This window comes from Cygnus atratus, chromosome 1 (genome assembly GCF_013377495.2).
Source record: "Cygnus atratus isolate AKBS03 ecotype Queensland, Australia chromosome 1, CAtr_DNAZoo_HiC_assembly, whole genome shotgun sequence".
In the NCBI taxonomy this organism is placed as follows: Eukaryota; Metazoa; Chordata; class Aves; order Anseriformes; family Anatidae; genus Cygnus; species Cygnus atratus.
In genome coordinates, this window is record NC_066362.1 from 190,857,997 (window position 1) to 190,877,014 (window position 19,018).

The 19,018-nt window shown below is 45.9% G+C and overlaps 1 protein-coding gene across 1 annotated transcript in view; it reads left to right on the forward strand.

Annotated features, from left to right (window-relative positions):
* Nucleotides 1–356: 356 nt before the first annotated feature.
* Nucleotides 357–19,018, forward strand: part of ARHGAP20 (Rho GTPase activating protein 20) — a 61,220-nt gene continuing 42,558 nt past the window's right edge. The window contains exons 1-3 of the mRNA XM_035542775.1: nt 357–455; nt 6,126–6,128; nt 10,277–10,362. Of these exons, the coding sequence (XP_035398668.1) occupies nt 357–455; nt 6,126–6,128; nt 10,277–10,362 (188 nt within the window). The remainder of the gene's footprint in view (nt 456–6,125; nt 6,129–10,276; nt 10,363–19,018) is intronic.

Consider the following 19,018-nt stretch of genomic DNA (forward strand, 5'->3'; position numbering starts at 1 on the left):
CCACGCCATGTCTCTGGAGGGTCCCTGCCTTGTGCAGGGCGCCTGGAGCCGGGAGGGGTTGATCCGGGGTCCCCACAGCCCCCCCCCAAATCCCCCCTCCCCAATTCGCCTCAGCCCCACACCGCGCACGCGCATGACGAGTACACTCCCCCCCTCCCCTTCCCCGCTTCCCAGCGGGGCGCATGCGCCTCAAACCCCCCCCTCAGTGGGGGGGGGGGAGCGACGGAGGGCGTGGCTTTGTGTGGGCGTGGTCAGAGGGGGCGTGGCCTGCCGGGGGGGCGTGTCCCGTGGTGGCGCGCCCTGTCCATGGTGCGGGCGGTGGCGGCGGCGGGGCGGGGGCGGCGGCGGGGGGCCGCATGGCCGCGATGTCCCCCCAGCAGGAGCACCTCGGGCCGGCCCGCTCGGCCTCGGTGAGCGGCGAGGGCAGGGGCTTCGCCGCCGCCGACAGCAAGAAGGTGAGGCCGGTGGTGGTGCCTGCCTCGCCCCCGCGGTGCCGGTGCCCCACCGGGGACCCTCGGCGGGCAGCTGGGGGGGGGGGGCGTCGGGGGAGGTGGGGATGGGGATGGGGATGGGGTGTCCCCAGGAGAGCTCGCTGCAGGAGGATCCCGGCGGTGCTGGGAGCTCCTGGGGAGCTGGGGGGCTCCTCCGGGTGGGCAGCCCCAGGGGGGGCTTGGGGGGGCTGGGGAAGGGGTTGTGGGGTGACCGGGGTGCAGCCCGAGGCGAGCCGGGGGGGGTTTGGTGCAGGGCTGGGCTGGGGAAGGGGGCTCTGCGGGGTGCAGGTGTTGCGGTGGGGATGCGTGGCAGGAATGGGGTTTGTGTGGTGGTCTTCCAGGGGAGCCCCGGGGGGTGATGATGGAATGTCCCGGGGGGCTGGGGAAGGGTTTGGCTGGAGCTGGGGGGTTGCTGGGTGCTCCCACACGTGCTTTTGGGGAGAGAAATGGACGAGTGGCTTCCCTGAGAAGCGCCCGATCGAAAACGAGCGCTGTCCCAAATCCGAAGCTGGTTGTAAAATCTGCGTGATGGGTGGCGTGGCGGCATCCGACACGGCCAAGTGCAAAACGCTCGCTCCTGCACGCAGCCGGGTGCTTGCTTGTGCCGCGCACGCTGTGGGAAGGAGCGAGCTGTAACAAGCACATTCTTCCCACTGTGTCGAACAGGAACTCTTTTTTCCCCTTGGTTTATAGCGAGTGCTGTAGTGTTTTTCTACCCGAGGTGGAGCCGGGTGCCTTCCCACACCAATTGTGCCGTTTAATTCCAGGCACTGTCTGTCTTTAGGGGAGTACGGTGCCGCTGGCTGCCGAATATGCTGGCAGGATTAGAACGAGTGGCCAGGTGACAGTGTCCTTTCTTAAATCCCTCCACCTGATGGCATGAAGTTAGGATGTGTGGCAGCAGAGGCTGAGCTTGTGTCCAGCCCTGCTGCCGAGCGGTGCCCGGGGCTTGGCTGGCTGGGGTGCTGCGGTGCCCGGAGGGGTCCCGGTCCCTCTCCTCCTCCTCCAGAGCATCAGTTTGGGCTGGGAAGCGACGCTGTGAATTTCCTTGGGATGTGTCTGTGCGTGCCGTGTCCCACCAAGGCACGCGGCGTCCAACCTGCCCAGGGCAGAGATCGCTGTGAAGTGTTTTCCTGGACAGCGAAGGCTCGTGCCACGCGGTGCCGCGGTTCGTACCCGATAGGTTTCTGAAGAGGGAGCACAGTGCACCTGCACAAAGTGGTGGAGTGTCTTCTGCTGCCTGGCTGGATGAAATGATGGAGAGGATGCTCACCCTCTCTGATCCTGCAGTCTAATTTGAGACAGCTACACGCGTGGCTTTGATTTTCCTTCTTCCACTTCTTTGATTTTTGCTGAAGACCGAGTGCCATGTACCTTGCTGCCCCGATGCCAGACACCACCTGGAACGAGAAGGGATGCTCGAGTGCTGTGAAGAAGAAATTGCTTTCCTACGAGGTCTGCTTTGGGATCCGGCGTTGAGGACAAGTACTGATGGCAGCACTCGAGCTTCCTGTTCCTGCTCCCGCCGAAGGAACGCAGACCTTGTTTTCGCCAGCGCTGACAGGGGAGCGGGGATGTTACTTTTTACGGATCTTGGCAGCCCTCTTGGAATTCCTCAGCGTGCAGGCAGAGGCGGCGGGGGGACGTTTGGAAACCTTCCTGCCCAGCAGCGTGCAGCCAGCCCAGCCCAGCGCCCCGATGCTCCCCCACGGTCCTGGTGCTCCCGTGAGCATCCCAGCAAACCACCTTTCTGTGCCTCACTGGGGTGGAAGCTTCCTGCCTTTTTGCTTGTTCAACGTTGGGCGTGAAGCTGGATCTCAATGGCAGTTTGAGTATTTTTTTCTTTACTGAGGCCCCCAAGTCTCTCTGAATACCTCTGTTTTGACTCCCGCACAGTGCCAAGGCACCACACTTTTTGACAATCCTGCAAGTCTTTGTTATGGCAGGAGAGATTGCACTGCTGGTGTGGGTCCGTGCAGTTGTACGGAGGAACGTGTTGGCAAGAGATCAGCTTTGATCCTGGTGACACAGCGTGGCAAGGTGAAAGATACTGTTGAAAATATGTGTTTAACGCTGTTTTGCGTTCTGACACAAACGCCCCCAAATACAGCACGGTGAGCGACCACCAAACCTTTCTCCCTTTTTATTATTGCGGCTATACCTTTGCCAAATTAAATTTCTTTCGCTGAGGTTTGCTGCGTTGTTCTGTGGTCGTCTGAATTCCTATTTTATCTTCCACTTGGCTGTCAAAACAAAGCTGAAGGATCACATGCTTGATCACATCATAAGACCAAGAGATAGGAATTGTCTAGGACTCACTTCATGTATTTTGTGTGCCTGGTTAGACTATTTTTTGGGGGAACACTTCCTCTCCTTTCTGTGCAGAGCAGTCTGCACTGCTAGCATGCCTCACGCACGCTGGGAGGTTCTCCCTATTAAACGCTTGTAAGGCATTCGAGACACCCTGCTGAAACGTGACATTGAAGTCCAATGTCTTAGTGAATGCTTTTGGAAAATTCTCAGCCAGATTCCCCCCTTTACTGGACTTACTGGGGTTGCTGGACAGTGCTCGGTTGGCCCACAGAGAAGTTTTGTACTGGCTGTTTGGTTTAGTAACCAGTACCAGTAAATTGATGCAACTGTGAAGTGGGCTGAAGTAACGTGAGTAAGAGTGATTTTACTGATAGAGCTTATTTCTACAGATTTATCAAAACAAACTATTCAGCATGTCTTTTATGCCAGTATATCTGTGTCAGCAGTAACAGCTGTGGTCATTTAACTGTATTTATAAGTTTCTGGTGTTTCACTTCTCCCTTCGCAGAGGGGTTAGATTCCATCCAATGCCGCATATTTTACACAAGACAATATTTGTTAACATAAGCAATCGCTCTTAGGATTTTTTGCTGCCTCCTTGAAAATTTCAAGTGACTACTTATAATTTTTGTGAGGCTCGGCAGTTCTTTGTATTTACTTATACAATGTGTACAAAAAGTTAACCATTTTGTGCAACAGTATTTGTTGTTTGAGACTTAAAATGTGGTTCTATTACCATAAAAGTATTTTTCTTTGTGATCCTGGTCACACATAGGGCAGCAGTTTGCTGTCAGGAAAAGGAAACTTGTTTTCCTGATGGTGTACTAAATGGATAAAATTCAAGCAAATTGAATTGGAAGAGAAAAGGCAATCATACATAATCTTCATCCTCTTCTTTGTCTTAGCCTGTGAAGATGAATCAAGTATGTATTTGCCATTATGCTTGATGACACCTGGCTGTCATGCCCTTATATATATATGTTTTTGATGTAAAGCTCCTTAAGGCTGAGATTGCTCCTTCCTGTGAGCATCTGTCCTCTCTGCTCTGCTCCTGGCCAAGGATTTGGGGGGCTGTTGTCAAAATCACACCATGCAGTGCCAGAATTCTCAGCTCTCCAGGATCAATTCTGTGATGTGTTGGACATTGGATGATTCCTGTCATCCTGCGGACATACCTTGTAGCATCTCTGATGAGGACAGAAAACCCCCATTTTAATGAATTCATCCATGTAAGGTCCTTAGGATGGAATGACCTCGGCAGGCTGTGCTGTCTTGTGATAGCTTTCTGTGATGTGCCTGGTGCTGCTGATTCAGTTTTCAGTTCAGAACTTGAAATAGCCATCCCTCCTCTGTCTGTCCACGAGAGAAATTGAAGGTAATGCACAAAACAATGTGTTCTAGCTTTTATGTTTCTTGGTCTTGGTTTTCTGTTTTTTGTTTTAGTCCCACTTGATGGCAGTAGGAAGGAGAGGGACTCAGCATGCCTTGTAGAAGCCAGCACCCAAGAACTGCCTGTAGCACATTGTTGTCTCTTTACTTCTTTACTTAACGCTGCTTGAAGTATCCATGTGTAGTGGGGGGAATCTGCTCCCTCTGTCACCTGTCGCTGCTCCAAAGAAAGCCTTGCTGCACAGAAACCGGGGCCGAATCGTGTCTCTGTGTTAACGCTCCTGCTTTGTGGGGCTCGGAAGGAAAACCTGGGCTCCATCACAGCCACCACAGGCAAAGTCTCAGGTCTGAGCAGCGGGCGCAGTGCAGCTGCCAGCAGGACCCCCAGGCTAAATGCTCAGCACTGCCTTCATCCACGTTCGTAGTTACCTTCCACATCTCCAGCCCTTAATGTAAATGGCTGAGATCCTTCCAACACATCTACATCCAGGCTTCCAAGGTTTAGCATCCTTTGTGAGATGTTTTTTTTCTTTTACTCGCAGGTTCTTTCATCAGGTTTTTCTTTCCACCTTTGGTCTCCATCTGCCCCATGCTTTCCAGCAGCTGCTGGTCCGTGATCAGCGGCGTTTTCTTCCCCTCTCTTGGTAGCTATTTCCTCCCTGCCATCATTTTCTCCATCCAGAATGGCTTTCTTTTTAGGAAACTCCTTGTAAGTAGAAGTATCCTGCCAGCATAAACACAAGCACATAGTTTTGTCACCTGCTCTGTGGTGATGGTAAATGGGCTCCCCGCGGGACCTGGCCGTCTCTCGGGCACACAGGCACACGTTCGGCCGCCCGAGCCAGCAGTGCACACACAGCCATCTTCTCACCCTGTTTATAAGGGCTCAGGAATGTTACAGGTCACTGTAGGGCCATTTCTTGCTCTGCCCAAGAATAAGAGATTCTTGTTATTTCTGGTATTTTTAGGCAGCCGTACACCATGAGTCTAACAACCACTGGATTATGGCGTGGAGGAAGAAGGGATTTATTGCCTCTTGTAAGAAGCCCAGCGATACAGGGGAGAGAGTGATGCCCACTTGTCTTGGAAAATTACCTCCCGGCTGATGAGGATTGTGTTGATTTTTTCAATGTTTGTCAAGCAGTGAGCTGAACTTTGTTGTGCGGGTTTCTGTAAAGGTTTGTGTTCTGCGCTTTGGTTCCTGTCTAGCTGAACCAGAAACGTGTCTCACGGATATGTTTTGTTGCTCAGACAACAAGAACAGAGTTTGCATGGGTGAAATCCCTCATGGTTATTAACTTAGATAGTTTTATAGAGCAGGCTTTGTTAAAATCGGACTTCTTTTTATTAGAAAAATAAAGCAGCGGGAGGGAGAGCTTAGCCACTTGAGCGCAATCCTGAGTACATCTGGGTGCTGTCCCTGTCACCCAGTGAAATGACCCAGGCACATGGCCCAGCCTTGACCCACTTCTGGAGCAAGCCTGTAAATCAGGAGCCTGAAATCCTTTCATCTCTGGGGAGGCTTTTAGCAAGGGTGTCTGCAAACTGCTGAGGAGGCATTTCTGCTGCGTCCACCTGTCAGTTAGGAGACGAATGCCTTCTTCAACTATTTCATGTATGAATCTCTTACATATCATACAGGTAAAACCATTTCTTCATCCTTAACTCAAGCCCTTCACTAAGAGGACAATTGTTCTGTATGGTGTTAAGCTCACAAATTCTTCTGCTCCCTGTCCTTTACTCAGATAGCAAAGAGAGGATTGAGCTGATTAATTCAGCCCCGTTGGTCGCCTTAGTTTTCTTTTGCAGTGGGTGGAGGAAATCGGCACTTCTAGGTCAAGACTCGTTTCATCTTAACGAACAAAGCAGGACAGGTGAACTGCACGCTGAATGTGTCCTTTTCTCTCTGGGGACAAGAAAAGGAGCACGGAGCAGGTGGCTCAGGTGTGCAAGGCTGAAGTTGGGTGGGGGGAATCCTCCTGCGTGTTGGCCATGTGCAGCAACCCGGCAGGATGGGTGCTGTGCTGCTGGGGAAGCCCAGCACAGCACAGCACAGCAGCACCGTGTTCTCCTGCTCATGCCTACCTCCTACCTCCTACACCTCTGCAGTAGGTGCAGCAGGGTGGCTGCACAGAGTTTTGCTGCTCTGGATACTTGCAAAATGTTATAAATGCTCCGTATCTGGTTCCTAAGTTGTTTTTCACCACAAAAGAAATAGTAAGTGCCACGCAGTTTTTTCATGCGTTCTTTATTTTATTTATGTTCTGCCATTCTCTTTCTAAGCTTAACGTGGTTAAGTGATGTACACAAATCACAAGAGAGTGCTTTATCTTCGGTTTGATGCTTTTTTAAAGGCAGCACGCAGATGCTGCTGCTTCCTTTTTTTGTGGAGTGGGGATTAATATCCCACCTCAGATATATTCATTTACATAAATTCCATACAATATCAGTATCCACTTCAGCTGCTAGCCAAATTAGCTGGATATAGGCAGTCAGAAGTAGATTATTCCTGCAGCCACCGACTTGTGAGATACTTGTGGAAGTTCTGCTTTAACCCTGCTCCCCAGAAGGGCTCTGATTCATGAGCAGAGACAGCATGGTTTCCAGTCATGGTTTGCGAGGTTACTGTCCTCAGCACGGTGGGCCGATCTGCTCATAAACCACCTACCACCAGAGTTTACAAAATAGTGGTTCAGAGCATAGGTCTGATCGTTATCTGGTGTAAGCTCATTCTTTTGAAATCTATAGCCTTACATCTGTTTACACCAGACGAGAAACTAGCCAAACGGTGAAGCGTACCCCCAGTCCTACAACCACAAAAGCAAACCCTTTTGTTTCAGTTAAAAAAGGAATCGAGGCAACCACCAGCAGAAATGCAGAAAGTATGAAGTTAAACCTGAACTTGAGGGGAGAGGGGAGAGAACTGAAGCTTTTGAAAGTGAGGAAGGCAAAGATAACTCTGGTTTGCCCCGGCTGATACAAGATTATCATCTTTGCATCTGGCACACTGTAAACATTCATTATGGATCCTGATTTTATGATACATTTCACATGGCTGTGACTCAGCCAGCAAGTATGAGGATTTCTCCCCGTGTTGGCCTTTCTAATATTTACATGAAAAAATGGGAGGTTATGATGTGGGACACGTTGTGAAATGCTTTTCCATGTCCCATGCTTCGATACTTGGTCATTGCATCTCCTTTTGCTCCCAAACATCTGCTCTCACTGCAGCTGTCCAGGATGTGTCTGCTCCTCTCCACATTGCCAGGGGGACATCCTTGCACATGTAGCAGCAGGGAAACGAAGGGGAGCAGACATGTGGGTCCAACCTAGCCAAAAATGAATTTGTCCTATTCCTTCTCAAAATAAAATCAAGTCAAGTCATCAAGATGGACTCTTATTTTCACCCCGCAGACTCTGTACATGGCAAAACAAGAACAAAACAACCCCTAATTAAAGAGGTTATAAACAATCTCTGTAGTTAATGTCTCTGGGTAACGTTTTTATTTGCATACAGCTGACCTGACTCACTTCATTTTTGCTGTGAAAATTTTCCTTTTCCAGATCTCATCAGTGATCTTTTTCATGTTTTCAGGCTCTTTTTTTTTTTTTTTTTTTTTTTAAAGTTTTGCTTAACAGCTTCGGTCTGTACTAAGAGGCTGCCCAGAAAGGCTGTGGAATCTCCTGCTTGGAGGTAACACAGACCTTGCTGGACCACAGACCTCTTGGGATCCCCTCCTGCCTTGGGTCTGTCTGTGGCTGTGCCGGTCATATCAGCTGTTGTCAAACTTGTGGTAGTCCTAAGCTTTACCTTAGTCCTCAGATATTTAAGTCAAGGCTGGAATTTCACAGGTGCTATGCGGCACTGCTAGCCCAGCCATGAAAAAGATTGCCATAATTGAGAGAGATTTATGAAACATCCCAGGGATGTGAGGATACGGCCTCAAGTTGTGTTAGGGGAGGTTTAGAATTGATATCAGGAAAGATTTCTTCATGGAAAGAGTGTTTAGGAGCTGGAATGGTCTGCCCAGGGAAATGGTGGAGTCGCCATCCCTGGAAGTATTTAGGAGATGTGTGGATGAGGCGCTTAGGGACAGGGTTTAAGTGGTGGACTTGGTGTTAGCTGATGGTTGGACTTGATGATCTGAAGGGACTTTTCCAGCCTAAGTGATTCTATGATTTCAAAATGCTGCATTTTTTTTGAGTGGCTTTCTTTTCAGACCTGAGCAGTCAAAGTAGGTAAGATCTCTGGAAATAATCGCCAAGCCCCACTGTGTTTACAGGAGCTGAGATGCTCCAGTTTGAACCACCCCCTGAAAGCCACCTGCCCGAAAATGAGACTTGCAGTGAATTTCTGATTGGGAGTTGATGCTTTGTATGAACTCCTACAAAAACTGATGGTTAGGTGAAATCTTTCATTTGGATGGAAGACATCTAACGGGTCCCAGACCAGACCTAATTTATCGGTCTTGAGAAGGTTATTTCTTGATGACAGAAATGGGTAGGAGGGGATCATTTTTAAGGGTGAACTAAAATTACAGTTGAGTTTATGCAACTGAATATCTAAAAAAATAAACAAGTGTGCTCTACATAAATAAAGGGGAACAAAAAAACCCAAACAACACTAACAAATGCATTACAATGAGTAAAAGAAATACACTTGTCCAAAGCAAAACACGAATTGCTGTAGAATTTCTTTCCTCAGAGTGAAGCTTACTGTGCACCTGCCCAAATAAAATGCGTGCCACGTCCAGAGCATAAATGGGCAGAAATCAGTTGTTCCCTAATGTATTGCATTGGGCATCTTGGCATTCAGTGGTTAAATTTATTGTAAAGGGAGAAAATCTTGCTTTGCGATTAGCCGCGAGCAGTGAGTTTGTGACTGTCAGAGGCGTGTTTGTTTGTGTGCTCCCGGCGGTGCCCAGCCTGGTGCGGAGGACAGCACAGGACACCGGTCTGTCTGGGTCTCGGAAGGTGCTCAGCCTCATTCCTCTTGTTCACCGGTTTACTATGAAAAATATTTGAGCTAAATAAGGTAACAAGCATCCTCCTGGTGGAGAGGCTGTGAGGGAAGAGGTCACGCACCTCAGCAGCAGGAGGCTGCACCACCGCTTCCTAGAGCAGCTCCAGGGTTTGGGCCAGGACTCCTCAGTCCTATTTCTGGCTGCAGAAGGGGAAAAAATACGGTGGTGAATATATTTGTGCTCAGGGCAATGTGTGTTTCTGTCTTCAGCACATGCTTTTGAAAATTTCTGCCTCTGGGGAAAACAGCATTGTTTATTTGCTCGGTATTTTTATTGCGGTATTCAACTTCACTCAATGGGAATCCATACTCCCTTGATAGCTACTGATATTTTCATCTCTTACCTGTGCTTTGTTTTTTTTTTATTTTTTTTTTTTTTCCTGCTGCATTCCGTCTTTGAGTGCTTCCTTTTGCCTATTCCCTCCTATTTTTCTGTGCCTTCTGAGAACTGCCCAGCCTCTCACTTCCCTATTTTGTCCCATACGTGATCAGGAATGAAAAAAATGTCATTAATGACTACCGAGAGACGAGAGGTAGTGCTCCAGTTAGATTAATAGGGAATAAAACTGTTCATACCTCTTTAGAGTTCTAAAGATTTGGAAGAAACTTTTAGCCCTGTGTAGCAGGTAGTCTTAGGGGGGTAGAATTCAGACCTTAATTTACGGTATATGTCAGGCCAGGCACAGAAATGTATCAAGCATTTGAAATTTGAATCACCATCTGGATTCCTGATACACTTGAAGTACAATAGATTCTTAAGGGTCAAACGGTGTTTTAGGAAATGCTCTAGATGTTTATTTCATGCATGCAATACCTCAAGCATCTCTGTATGGACACTAATGATCAACTTTTCTGTATCATGGGCTTCCTGGCCATGCTCCTATTTTTCTCAATACGTGATATTTTGCAAGCATTTTCCTCTCCCAAATTTTCTGATGGCAGTAACTTATCCTTTTTTCCCATGGCCTGAAATTGGAGTCTGTTTGCGACAAGTCCATATGCATACACTAATGGTTCCCAATCTCACCTATGATTTCATTTTGTCTCTCTTTCCAAACAGAAAATGAAGAGCTTGGCCCAAAGACGCCAGTCTGCACCATCTTTGATCTTTGTCAAAGCTCTTAACAGATCTAGATCCGTCTCAAGGTGAGTCAGTGAGTTTTGCTGGCTGTACATGCAGTACTAGGCATATCTCGGGCATGGTTATTGTGGGATCGTACCATTTAATTGGAGCTTAGTTCCTGCCATGGATCTGCTGCATGATACAGTCTCTCCAGAGCTCTGGAAGCCCAGGCTGGTTTAGGACAATGCTGTGGGCCAGGGTCTGGTGGTCACCACCTACTCCCATCCTCCCATAGGAGCTTCTAGGACTGAGTGTGTGGGTGTGTGCAAGTGTGAAGCATTCAGCACATCATGTCTTCTGCCAGGATCAGCCATTTCTTCTCCCTTCCTATCCCAATGTAAAGCTACCACAGAAATGGGAGCTTCTGTGGAGCTCTTCCACTGTCTGCCTGTGGCCCCTGACCTGCCATTTGGACCACTCTGCATACATAATTTTATCTTCCTGCACCTACAGTTCATTAGACTTTAAACTCACAAAACATAAGTGTTTATCGAGAAGTGAACCATCTGGTAGGCTGTTAATGCTTCCAGCTGTGTAGAGCTCTTTACTAAGAAACATTATTGAGGGAAATTAAAGTATGGCTTTGTAAGGAATATTTTTTCCTACACTGTGGTGTGTTAAGTAATCAGTATGTGAGCTTTGGAAAGTTTTCTGTGTTTGATCTAACTAATACCTGGTTTCATATTTGTCATCACACAGAATTCCACAGTATTTCAGAAACCTGTGAAAGTATTCTGTGAAAACATCGGAGTTGCAAAATAGGGAAGGAAAATGAGTTGAAACTACTTGCAGGTCTTTTTACTGGCTATGACATGAAAGAGAAAACTTAGAAATGAATTCCTAAAGGCGTTTGCACCTTTTTGTGTAGTCTAGTGGCCTGAGCATAGGACCGAGAGCCAGCAACGTGTGTTCTGGTTCTGGCTGTAAAATTTCTTCCGTGGCCTCTCTCCGACTTTGTTTCCAAGTCTTTAAAATAAGTTGAATAGGTATTTTGTAACCCCTTCATGGGAATATTGAAATGTTTTGTTTGTCTGTACTACCATACTTATTTTCCATTTACTACAATTTCTTCACTGTATTTGTAATGTGCATAGTTGTGATACCACCTTTTGGGCATAGATCACACATTCATAACTGAGGTTCTGAAATTAGAGATGGACTCTTACTGTAGGGAGCAGCAATACCTGAAGGGTACAGAGGACAAGAGATTGGATCCCTCAGCCCTTGGACTTCAGGGTTTCCTGCCATTTATACGCCTGTGTCTGCACAGAGAGTCACAGAATCACAGAATGGTTTGGGGTGGAAGGGACGTTAAAGACCGCCTCGTTCCAACCCCCTGCCATGGGCAGGGACACCTCCCAACAGATCACATTGCTCAAAGCCCCATCCAGCCTGGCCTTGAACACTTCCAGGGATGGGGCAAATGTCTTCCCTTCAGGCTGTTAATACATTCTTGAAGGGAGGACATTCCCTTCAAGACAGTCGCCAATACTAAAAAAAAAAATTAACTATATTCAGAATTCATATTTCAGAACTTCGTCATTTGCCTGCTGGGGTTCAGACATAAACATTTCTCTTCAGTTTTGCTTTTTTTGTCGTTGTTTTATTGCTTGGTCCACAAGTATCAGAAATTGGCCATAGCTGGAGAGCCTCTAAGTGAGATAATACTCTGCATGTAAATTTGCACCTAAGAATTTTACACTGTTTCTTAAGTGTAAGTATGTCTTGCTTATATAGTCCAGGTCAAAATTCTTTCCAGATCTGGTGTGCAGAAGGATTTTTTTTTCTTTTTTATGTAAGACCAGTTGGCAGAAACTTTGTGGTGTAGAGGATTGGAGAATGGGAAATGTTGCCTTGTTCTGCAGGAAGGGCAATGCTTTGCCTGACAGACCCTGCCACTTCCAGAGCTGTTGGATTCTGCCTCAGCCCTGCCTGTCCTCTGCCTGTGGCGTGCCACAGTTTAGCTGCTCCTGTTGTTTTGAACTGAAGTCTGTGACCTTAGTGAGAGGTGTCTGGTGAAGTCTGAGGACCCTGGAGGCCAGAGCAGGTGATTTTGTGGCTTTGAAGTCTATCAGTGAGAGACTAACATGTTGGATGATGTAGTGTTTATTATTGTTCGCAGGAGCAATAATTCTCACCTATGCCTGACTTCCTTGTTTGGCTGTGCAAAACACATTCCTCTTCATCACTAAACTGATGGATGAGCTTGAACTTTCTCCTCAGTTTGTTGTGTAAATGCTTAACTCCTGTGAAGTCCTTTCTCTTAAGGCAAGCTAGAGAGCAACAAAATGACTTCCCGTGTTTTCTAATCTCCTCCAAATGTTTTATCTCAGAACTGTCTCAGCTCATAGTTCCCTTTCTTGTAGACACAGCCAGCCTGCAAAATCCATTATTCTCCTCTGGCAATGAACCTTAATAGCGGGACTCCATAACACTTACTTGTTAATGGTTGATTAATGACTTGTAGATAATAAAGTTCCTATCTGAAGTTAGCAAACATCTTTGAGGGATTTATATGAATCCTCTCACCTCAGCAGCTGGCTCACCTCAACATTTGTTGAAATTAATGAACAAGTGCAAAGTTTAAAAGGGCAGGAAATACTTAGAAGCACAAGTCAGCTTGTATTTTTATGCCATTTTATATGTCAGGTGCCCTTGGATTATATACAGGGCATTTTCATAAAACGTGGTGGCAGCCATTCGAGACCTACCTTTGGGCAGTTTAAAGTTTATTAATGGTGTTTGTTCAAAGAAACCATTGTGACATCTGGAGATGGCTATTTCAGCATTCGGAGGACTGAGGTTTTTTAATGGTAGTATTGCTGTAGCTGTGACAGCAGGAGGATGCAGGTGAGACAAGATCTAGCTGGAAAAAGCAGACAGTGTTTTGTTCCGCTGCGCTCTTCAGTCCTGAAAGAGAAGCTAATTGGAAAGTCTTGTGTGCTTAAAAGCTTGTCTTCTTTTTCCCCTGCTATACCATTTGGTTTAATGAAAGTTAGACCTTCTTTACAGATCTTGCCTTGCCACATCAGCCATATAGAAGGAGCTACACGATAACTTGGCCTGTGGAGGAATTCTGAGATGACTTTGAATGTTATGGTCTTGTACAGATGTGCAACCATGCAATCCCCATCTCACTCGATTGTAACTGTAGGCAGCAGGGGAACATAGTAAATAGTATAGGTATTATACTGGAATTCAGGCCCTTACTACCAACAGATAAAAATATGCAGACTATTCATTGCCTCCTGGTTTTGCTCCTTTTTTTTTTGTACAGTTTATCTTTCCTCGCAAAGTAGTGATGAATAGGCATGCAAAGACTGTTTCACATCATCCCATGTCTTCTTTGGAAGCACTTTGAACAAAGTTATTCTAGAAATATACCAAAAAAGTAAGCTTTTGATATTTTTCTGGGCTGATACTCAGATGCAGAAAAAAAGTCTGATTTTTAACGCCATTAATATGTATGAAATCAGTAAAGGATTTGGGTTAGTTATATTTGGCCCTAGACCTGTTGCACAGTTGTAATTTTCCTCTTAATTTTCCTTTTTTCTTGGTGTTCTTTAATGAAAACTGCACAACTTAATGATATACTTCAGTGCAACACAAATTATGGGTTTGAAACAGAAATGTCTGAGGCCTTGATTTTTAAGCGTTAGGTCTTGTCTTCTCAAAATAATTGACATTAATAATAAAGACTTATTTCAAACCAAATTTTCAGCCTTTATTCTGCTGTCCCTCAAAACAATTTTCACGTGTGACAGCCCAAGCTACTAAGTTTCTGTTCTGTGTTGGCGGACCTCTGTTCATGTGGAGGATACTTGACAGGGACAGCCAAATTCTGTGTTGCTGTTGCTAGCAGCTTCCTTTTTGCTAATGCATGCCTCACAAGATCTTCCAAAGTGATATTTTTACGTGCTTAATAATATAATTATTTATATGCCTTAGTAATGTAATTTTACATATCTGAGTCTTCATAACCATTTATAGATATGTTCCTCTGCATGCTAAAGACATTAAAAAATCAATAATGAAACTACTCTTTATTACAGAGTTAAGCATCTTTATGATATTATTTTGGTGTAAGCTGGAAGCAAGACTGGTTTTAAAATAAAATTAGGTATCATTTTTAAAAGGTTTTATGAACAAACCTTTGCAGAACCTGAAAAGGAAATACCTAAAAAGCCAGCCCTCCCCAATTTTATTATTCGTGTTTTACAGTCAAAGAAGTTAAAGGTATAGACTGGGGATTTCAGAAATCTCTGAGGTGTTTTTTTCTGTTCTGTAGGTAGAAGCAGGGTCGTGCTGCTCATGGAGAGGCTACTCTTTCTTCTCCCAGTGCACAGTAGATGACTCTGGCATGTTATCTTCCAGGGGCCAGTGCCAAATGCTAAATATCCCAGATAACGAAGATCATATGTGTAATCTAGTAATGCGTTCCACTTGGCTCTAGTCAAATACAAAGTGTTCCCGAAGTCTTGGACATTGTGTTTTCAGGGTTTTAGTCAGAAGATATGTGGATGATCCAAGCTATGTGACTAGATGAAGACAAAAATAGAGACTTCTAATAAATATAAATTGCCAGAAGGCCTTAACTGTCTCTTTTTCACAGGAAAGATGAGTATTCGGTGTTTCAGACAAATCTGATTTTGGAGAGGAATGGAATAAAAGTTCAGTGTGAATAACTAACTTGTTAAATAGGTATTCCAGTTGTAATCATTTTGCTCATTCTTCACTCGTTTCCATGGTAGCAATTAATTTTGCCTCTGCAACATAATCTTTGCAAGACACCATGGGTTGGTGAGGCTCAGCACCTCTCCGCTTCATTCACGGGCTGTCACAAGAAAAGACTGCAAGCAGACGCCATGCCTTTGGCCATCGTGGCTGTCACTCCCATGTCACCCCCAGCCACCATGACAGCGCTGTAGGTGAGGAGTGGGGACAATATGGCACCCGCTGGGCTGAGTGCTGCCCTGCTGCAGGGTACAGCCCAGCAGTGGCATGAGACAAATGGTGCCTGGTGGCTATACCTGAGCGGCTTTGCAGAACAAAGGCTGCCATATTGTGTGTGTGCCTGCTTCTGTGTGTGCCTGTGAGTGTTACACCTGTAATCAGTGTGGGTTTTTACCACTGAACCCGTTATACAGCACTAGTAGTGGTGTGGGGAGAGGGGCTCAAAACCAGGACAGGAGGAATAATATACTGTCAGATACTGTCCCAGCCTTTTCCCATTTTAAATGAAGGCATTGCATTTGGGGCATGTCTTTGAAGGCTGCAAAATGGCGGTGAGGGGAGAGGATGGCAGGGTGACAAATCACTTCAAACCCAGCACTTTGAGAGGTGGTGGAAGATTTATGGCTGCTCAGGCAGCAGTGGCTGTAGGGTGAGTCAAGGCCATGGTTTGTAACTTGGGTAATGCGGGGTCCGGGGATGGCGGTGGGTTGAAATCAGACATCACTGAAGCAGCTGGTGTGGTAAAGCACTGGGCGTACAAGATCTGTACTGGCTCAAATAAGAGATCAAATATGTGGCAGTGCTCTTGTCCATGGGGGATTGCTTCACCTCGCTGCCCAGGACCACTGCTGCTGCTGCAGGCTGTTGTTGGGTTAATGAGCAGTAGGCACGCACACAAACAACTGAAATAAAACCTCTCCTTTGCCCTTGGGCACCCAAATGGCCTGGTCATAAGTGACAAGGGCTCTTCAATGCCTCAGTTCACCTGCAGGAAGATGCGTGCTGTGGAGGAGAGCCCTTGCAGGCCCTCTCTGAAACCTCAGGGCTTGTTTTTTTTTGTTTTTGTTTTTGTTTTTTTTTTTTTGTGAGAAGCTGCCATTATGGCAAAAGTTTCATTAGAAATTAAGTTTCTAGTCATCAAGATGGAGCAAAAATCCTGTTCCTAAAGATGCAGCCAAGAATGCAAATGAAGGGTCCTTCACTTCTGGATTTAATTTGTAGATTTAATTCGACCTTGACATTTCGGACCAGGATTTTTTCAGAAATTTTCTGTTTCGTGAAGAGTTTTGATGCTTTAACATTTTATCCTTAACCTGAATGGGCATAAATCTCTGAAAGAGAATTTCCCCAGAGTTCTCCCCTCAGTATATCATGTTTCTATAAGCAAGGCGAGGAAACATGAATTTGTATAAAAATAGTGAAAAGTTTAAGAAAGACAAATCTATTTTGCATCAAATTGTTCTTCCTTTTTAAATGAATTGCACATAATTAAAATAACATGATGATATTGTTCTAGTTGTCATTTTTATAGAATTTCTAATTCGCTCTTGATTTAAGCTAATTATGACACTGGAGTATTGTTTCCTTACACCATGTGCTTGAATGCAAAAGTTATTTTTATGTAGTAATAGCTGGGGATAAAATTTTATTAACTGTTAACAAGGAACAAAGTGAACTTTCTGAGGCCTCAAATGGCCTTTTAACTGCAAGACTGGCATTCCTGTCCCCCTGCTGGTTTCTTTCTGTTTTGTTTTGTGTGTGAGCATGTGTGTATATGTGTGCATATCTTTGTTTTTGATAAAACACATTGGTTCTTCATTTATTATATACAAAGTGGTTTATAGCAATGTTTGTACATCTGGAGATTGAAATGAGCTGAGGCTCTCAGAGATATGCTGCCCTTTTATTAAAAGAAAAGAACCGAAGGTAAAAAGAACGCGGGCTTGGAAGCAGGGTTTTGGAGGGATTGGAGTTTAAATGGGGGATTAATTTTACAATAAATAACTAATAGTTTAACACTAGTGCTTTAAGCCAATTCCCCTTTGGATAGAGTTGTGACAGTTGGAAGCAAAGGCCGTAAGGGGCACTACTCATCAGGATGAGTGCCGGGTTCAGCTCATCCAGATGTCTCGCTGCCCACATGTGCTTTTGGATTCAGCCATTTGGGGTATTTTTGGATTAAGCCTTGAGTCCTGGCAAAATACAGCCCTTGTCCAGCCATTGTGTATCCCTGGTTTTAGACAATAAAATCTCTGCCAAATGACAGTCTGGCCAAGCAGTTTGGGCAGCAGCATACCTGAGGAAATCATAGGACTGACTCGCTCAGACTTCTTTGTGGTCATTTATCTTGTGTAAACAAGCAGAAAGCCTCTAATGATGTGCAGGCTGATGTGCAGCTTCTGCTGCTCCCACCTCCGACAAGGGCCAGCATTAAATACACATTGAGCTCTCCCGGCTGATACAGCATCACTTCTCCTCTTCCAGTTGCTTTCTCATGGTCTACAAAACTGCTGGTGGGAAGTTTGTAATCACACTACGGAAATAACAGTCTGCCTTTGGATTTCTTCTGTGGCCCTCACAGAAGCAGCTGCAAACATTGCTGTCTTTTAAACCTCTGGCTGAGTCCACTTTTCCTGGAGCACTGTTTTTTTCAGTGATTGTTTAGGGCAGCAGTCTGAACATGCAGTATCAGGGCTGAGGTGTGAAGGAGTCTGGCTCATCAGGTATTTTGGTGGGCGGAGACCACGGTCAGCGTTGCAACAAGGGTTTGTGCCATCTAGCAAGCTTGGTGTAAGCTATGCTAGGCATCTCTAGCTTGTTCCCCAGGCAGGTCCCCACAGACCAGCATTGTTTTTGGTGAAGCTGCTGGCCACAATGGTGTTCTTTCAGTGGAAATGAGTCACCCAGGTTCAGTTCTCTACATCCTCAAGTGACTTATCTTCCACTTCCAAAAGACTGATGCAACTACTATGTCTGTTCCCAGCATATTTTTTTTTTGCATGTTACCCACTGACACATCCAGGTTCAACCTTTCACATCCCATAGCTCCAAGTGGTTGTAAGCACTACAGTGAGCACTACACTTTCTGGCTCAGAAAATGTAGAAACGTCTTTTTCTATCCCTCATGGTAAAGATCCTCACCTGAAGGAATAAACAGAGCTGAGGTGTTTTCATCCACCTTCCTTCCCTCTCTTCCTTCTGCATGTTGTTCTGGTAGTAAACCTGTCTCCCAGACTGCTCAGACCATCTCATTTCTTGGAGCTCATCTTGGAGACATGGTTGGTTGCCAAACCCCTCAACTATGAGCGACCTCACGCTCAGTGTGGCTGTCCAGGAGTGGGACAGGTTTGCTGATTTACATTGCATTTTTACTACTAGGTTACTCATCAGACACAAGCAAGCTCTTCTGGTAAACCAAAGGCTCAAAGAAATGTGGGGGAAAACGTCATCATGTAAAAGGCTCTTGTGTTTCCCCCTGCTCTGTGCTGCTGCTGTTTGCCACTAGCTTGCCTGTGCCCGCTTCTCACTTGTATAATTACCAGTTACCATCAGGTGCAGGGATGTGGGGAACCCTCTAACAGCTTTTTTTCCCCCAGCTCAGGCCACTGCTGGAGTAAAAGCCTCTGACTAACCTGCCTGAGTCACTCTGAAAAACTCCTCGAATGTGTAGGCATTAGTTATAAGGGAGTAAACAGGTGCCTGTAGCTGCCACTAATTTGTCTGCTGGCTGTTCATAAGGAATCTGGGTCATTACACATGTGAGAGCTGGCAGCGGCAGTCATATCAAGTAATCTCTTCAGTGTAATAGGATAATTCCCGCGCTGTAGTACGAGTATCAAAATATGGTTTAAAGCCCTTGAAGCAAACCAAAGCCAGATTTGTTCCTGTTACAGCGGGGACAGGTGCAGTGAAGTGACAATCCCGCTTGACACAGGCACCCGTATT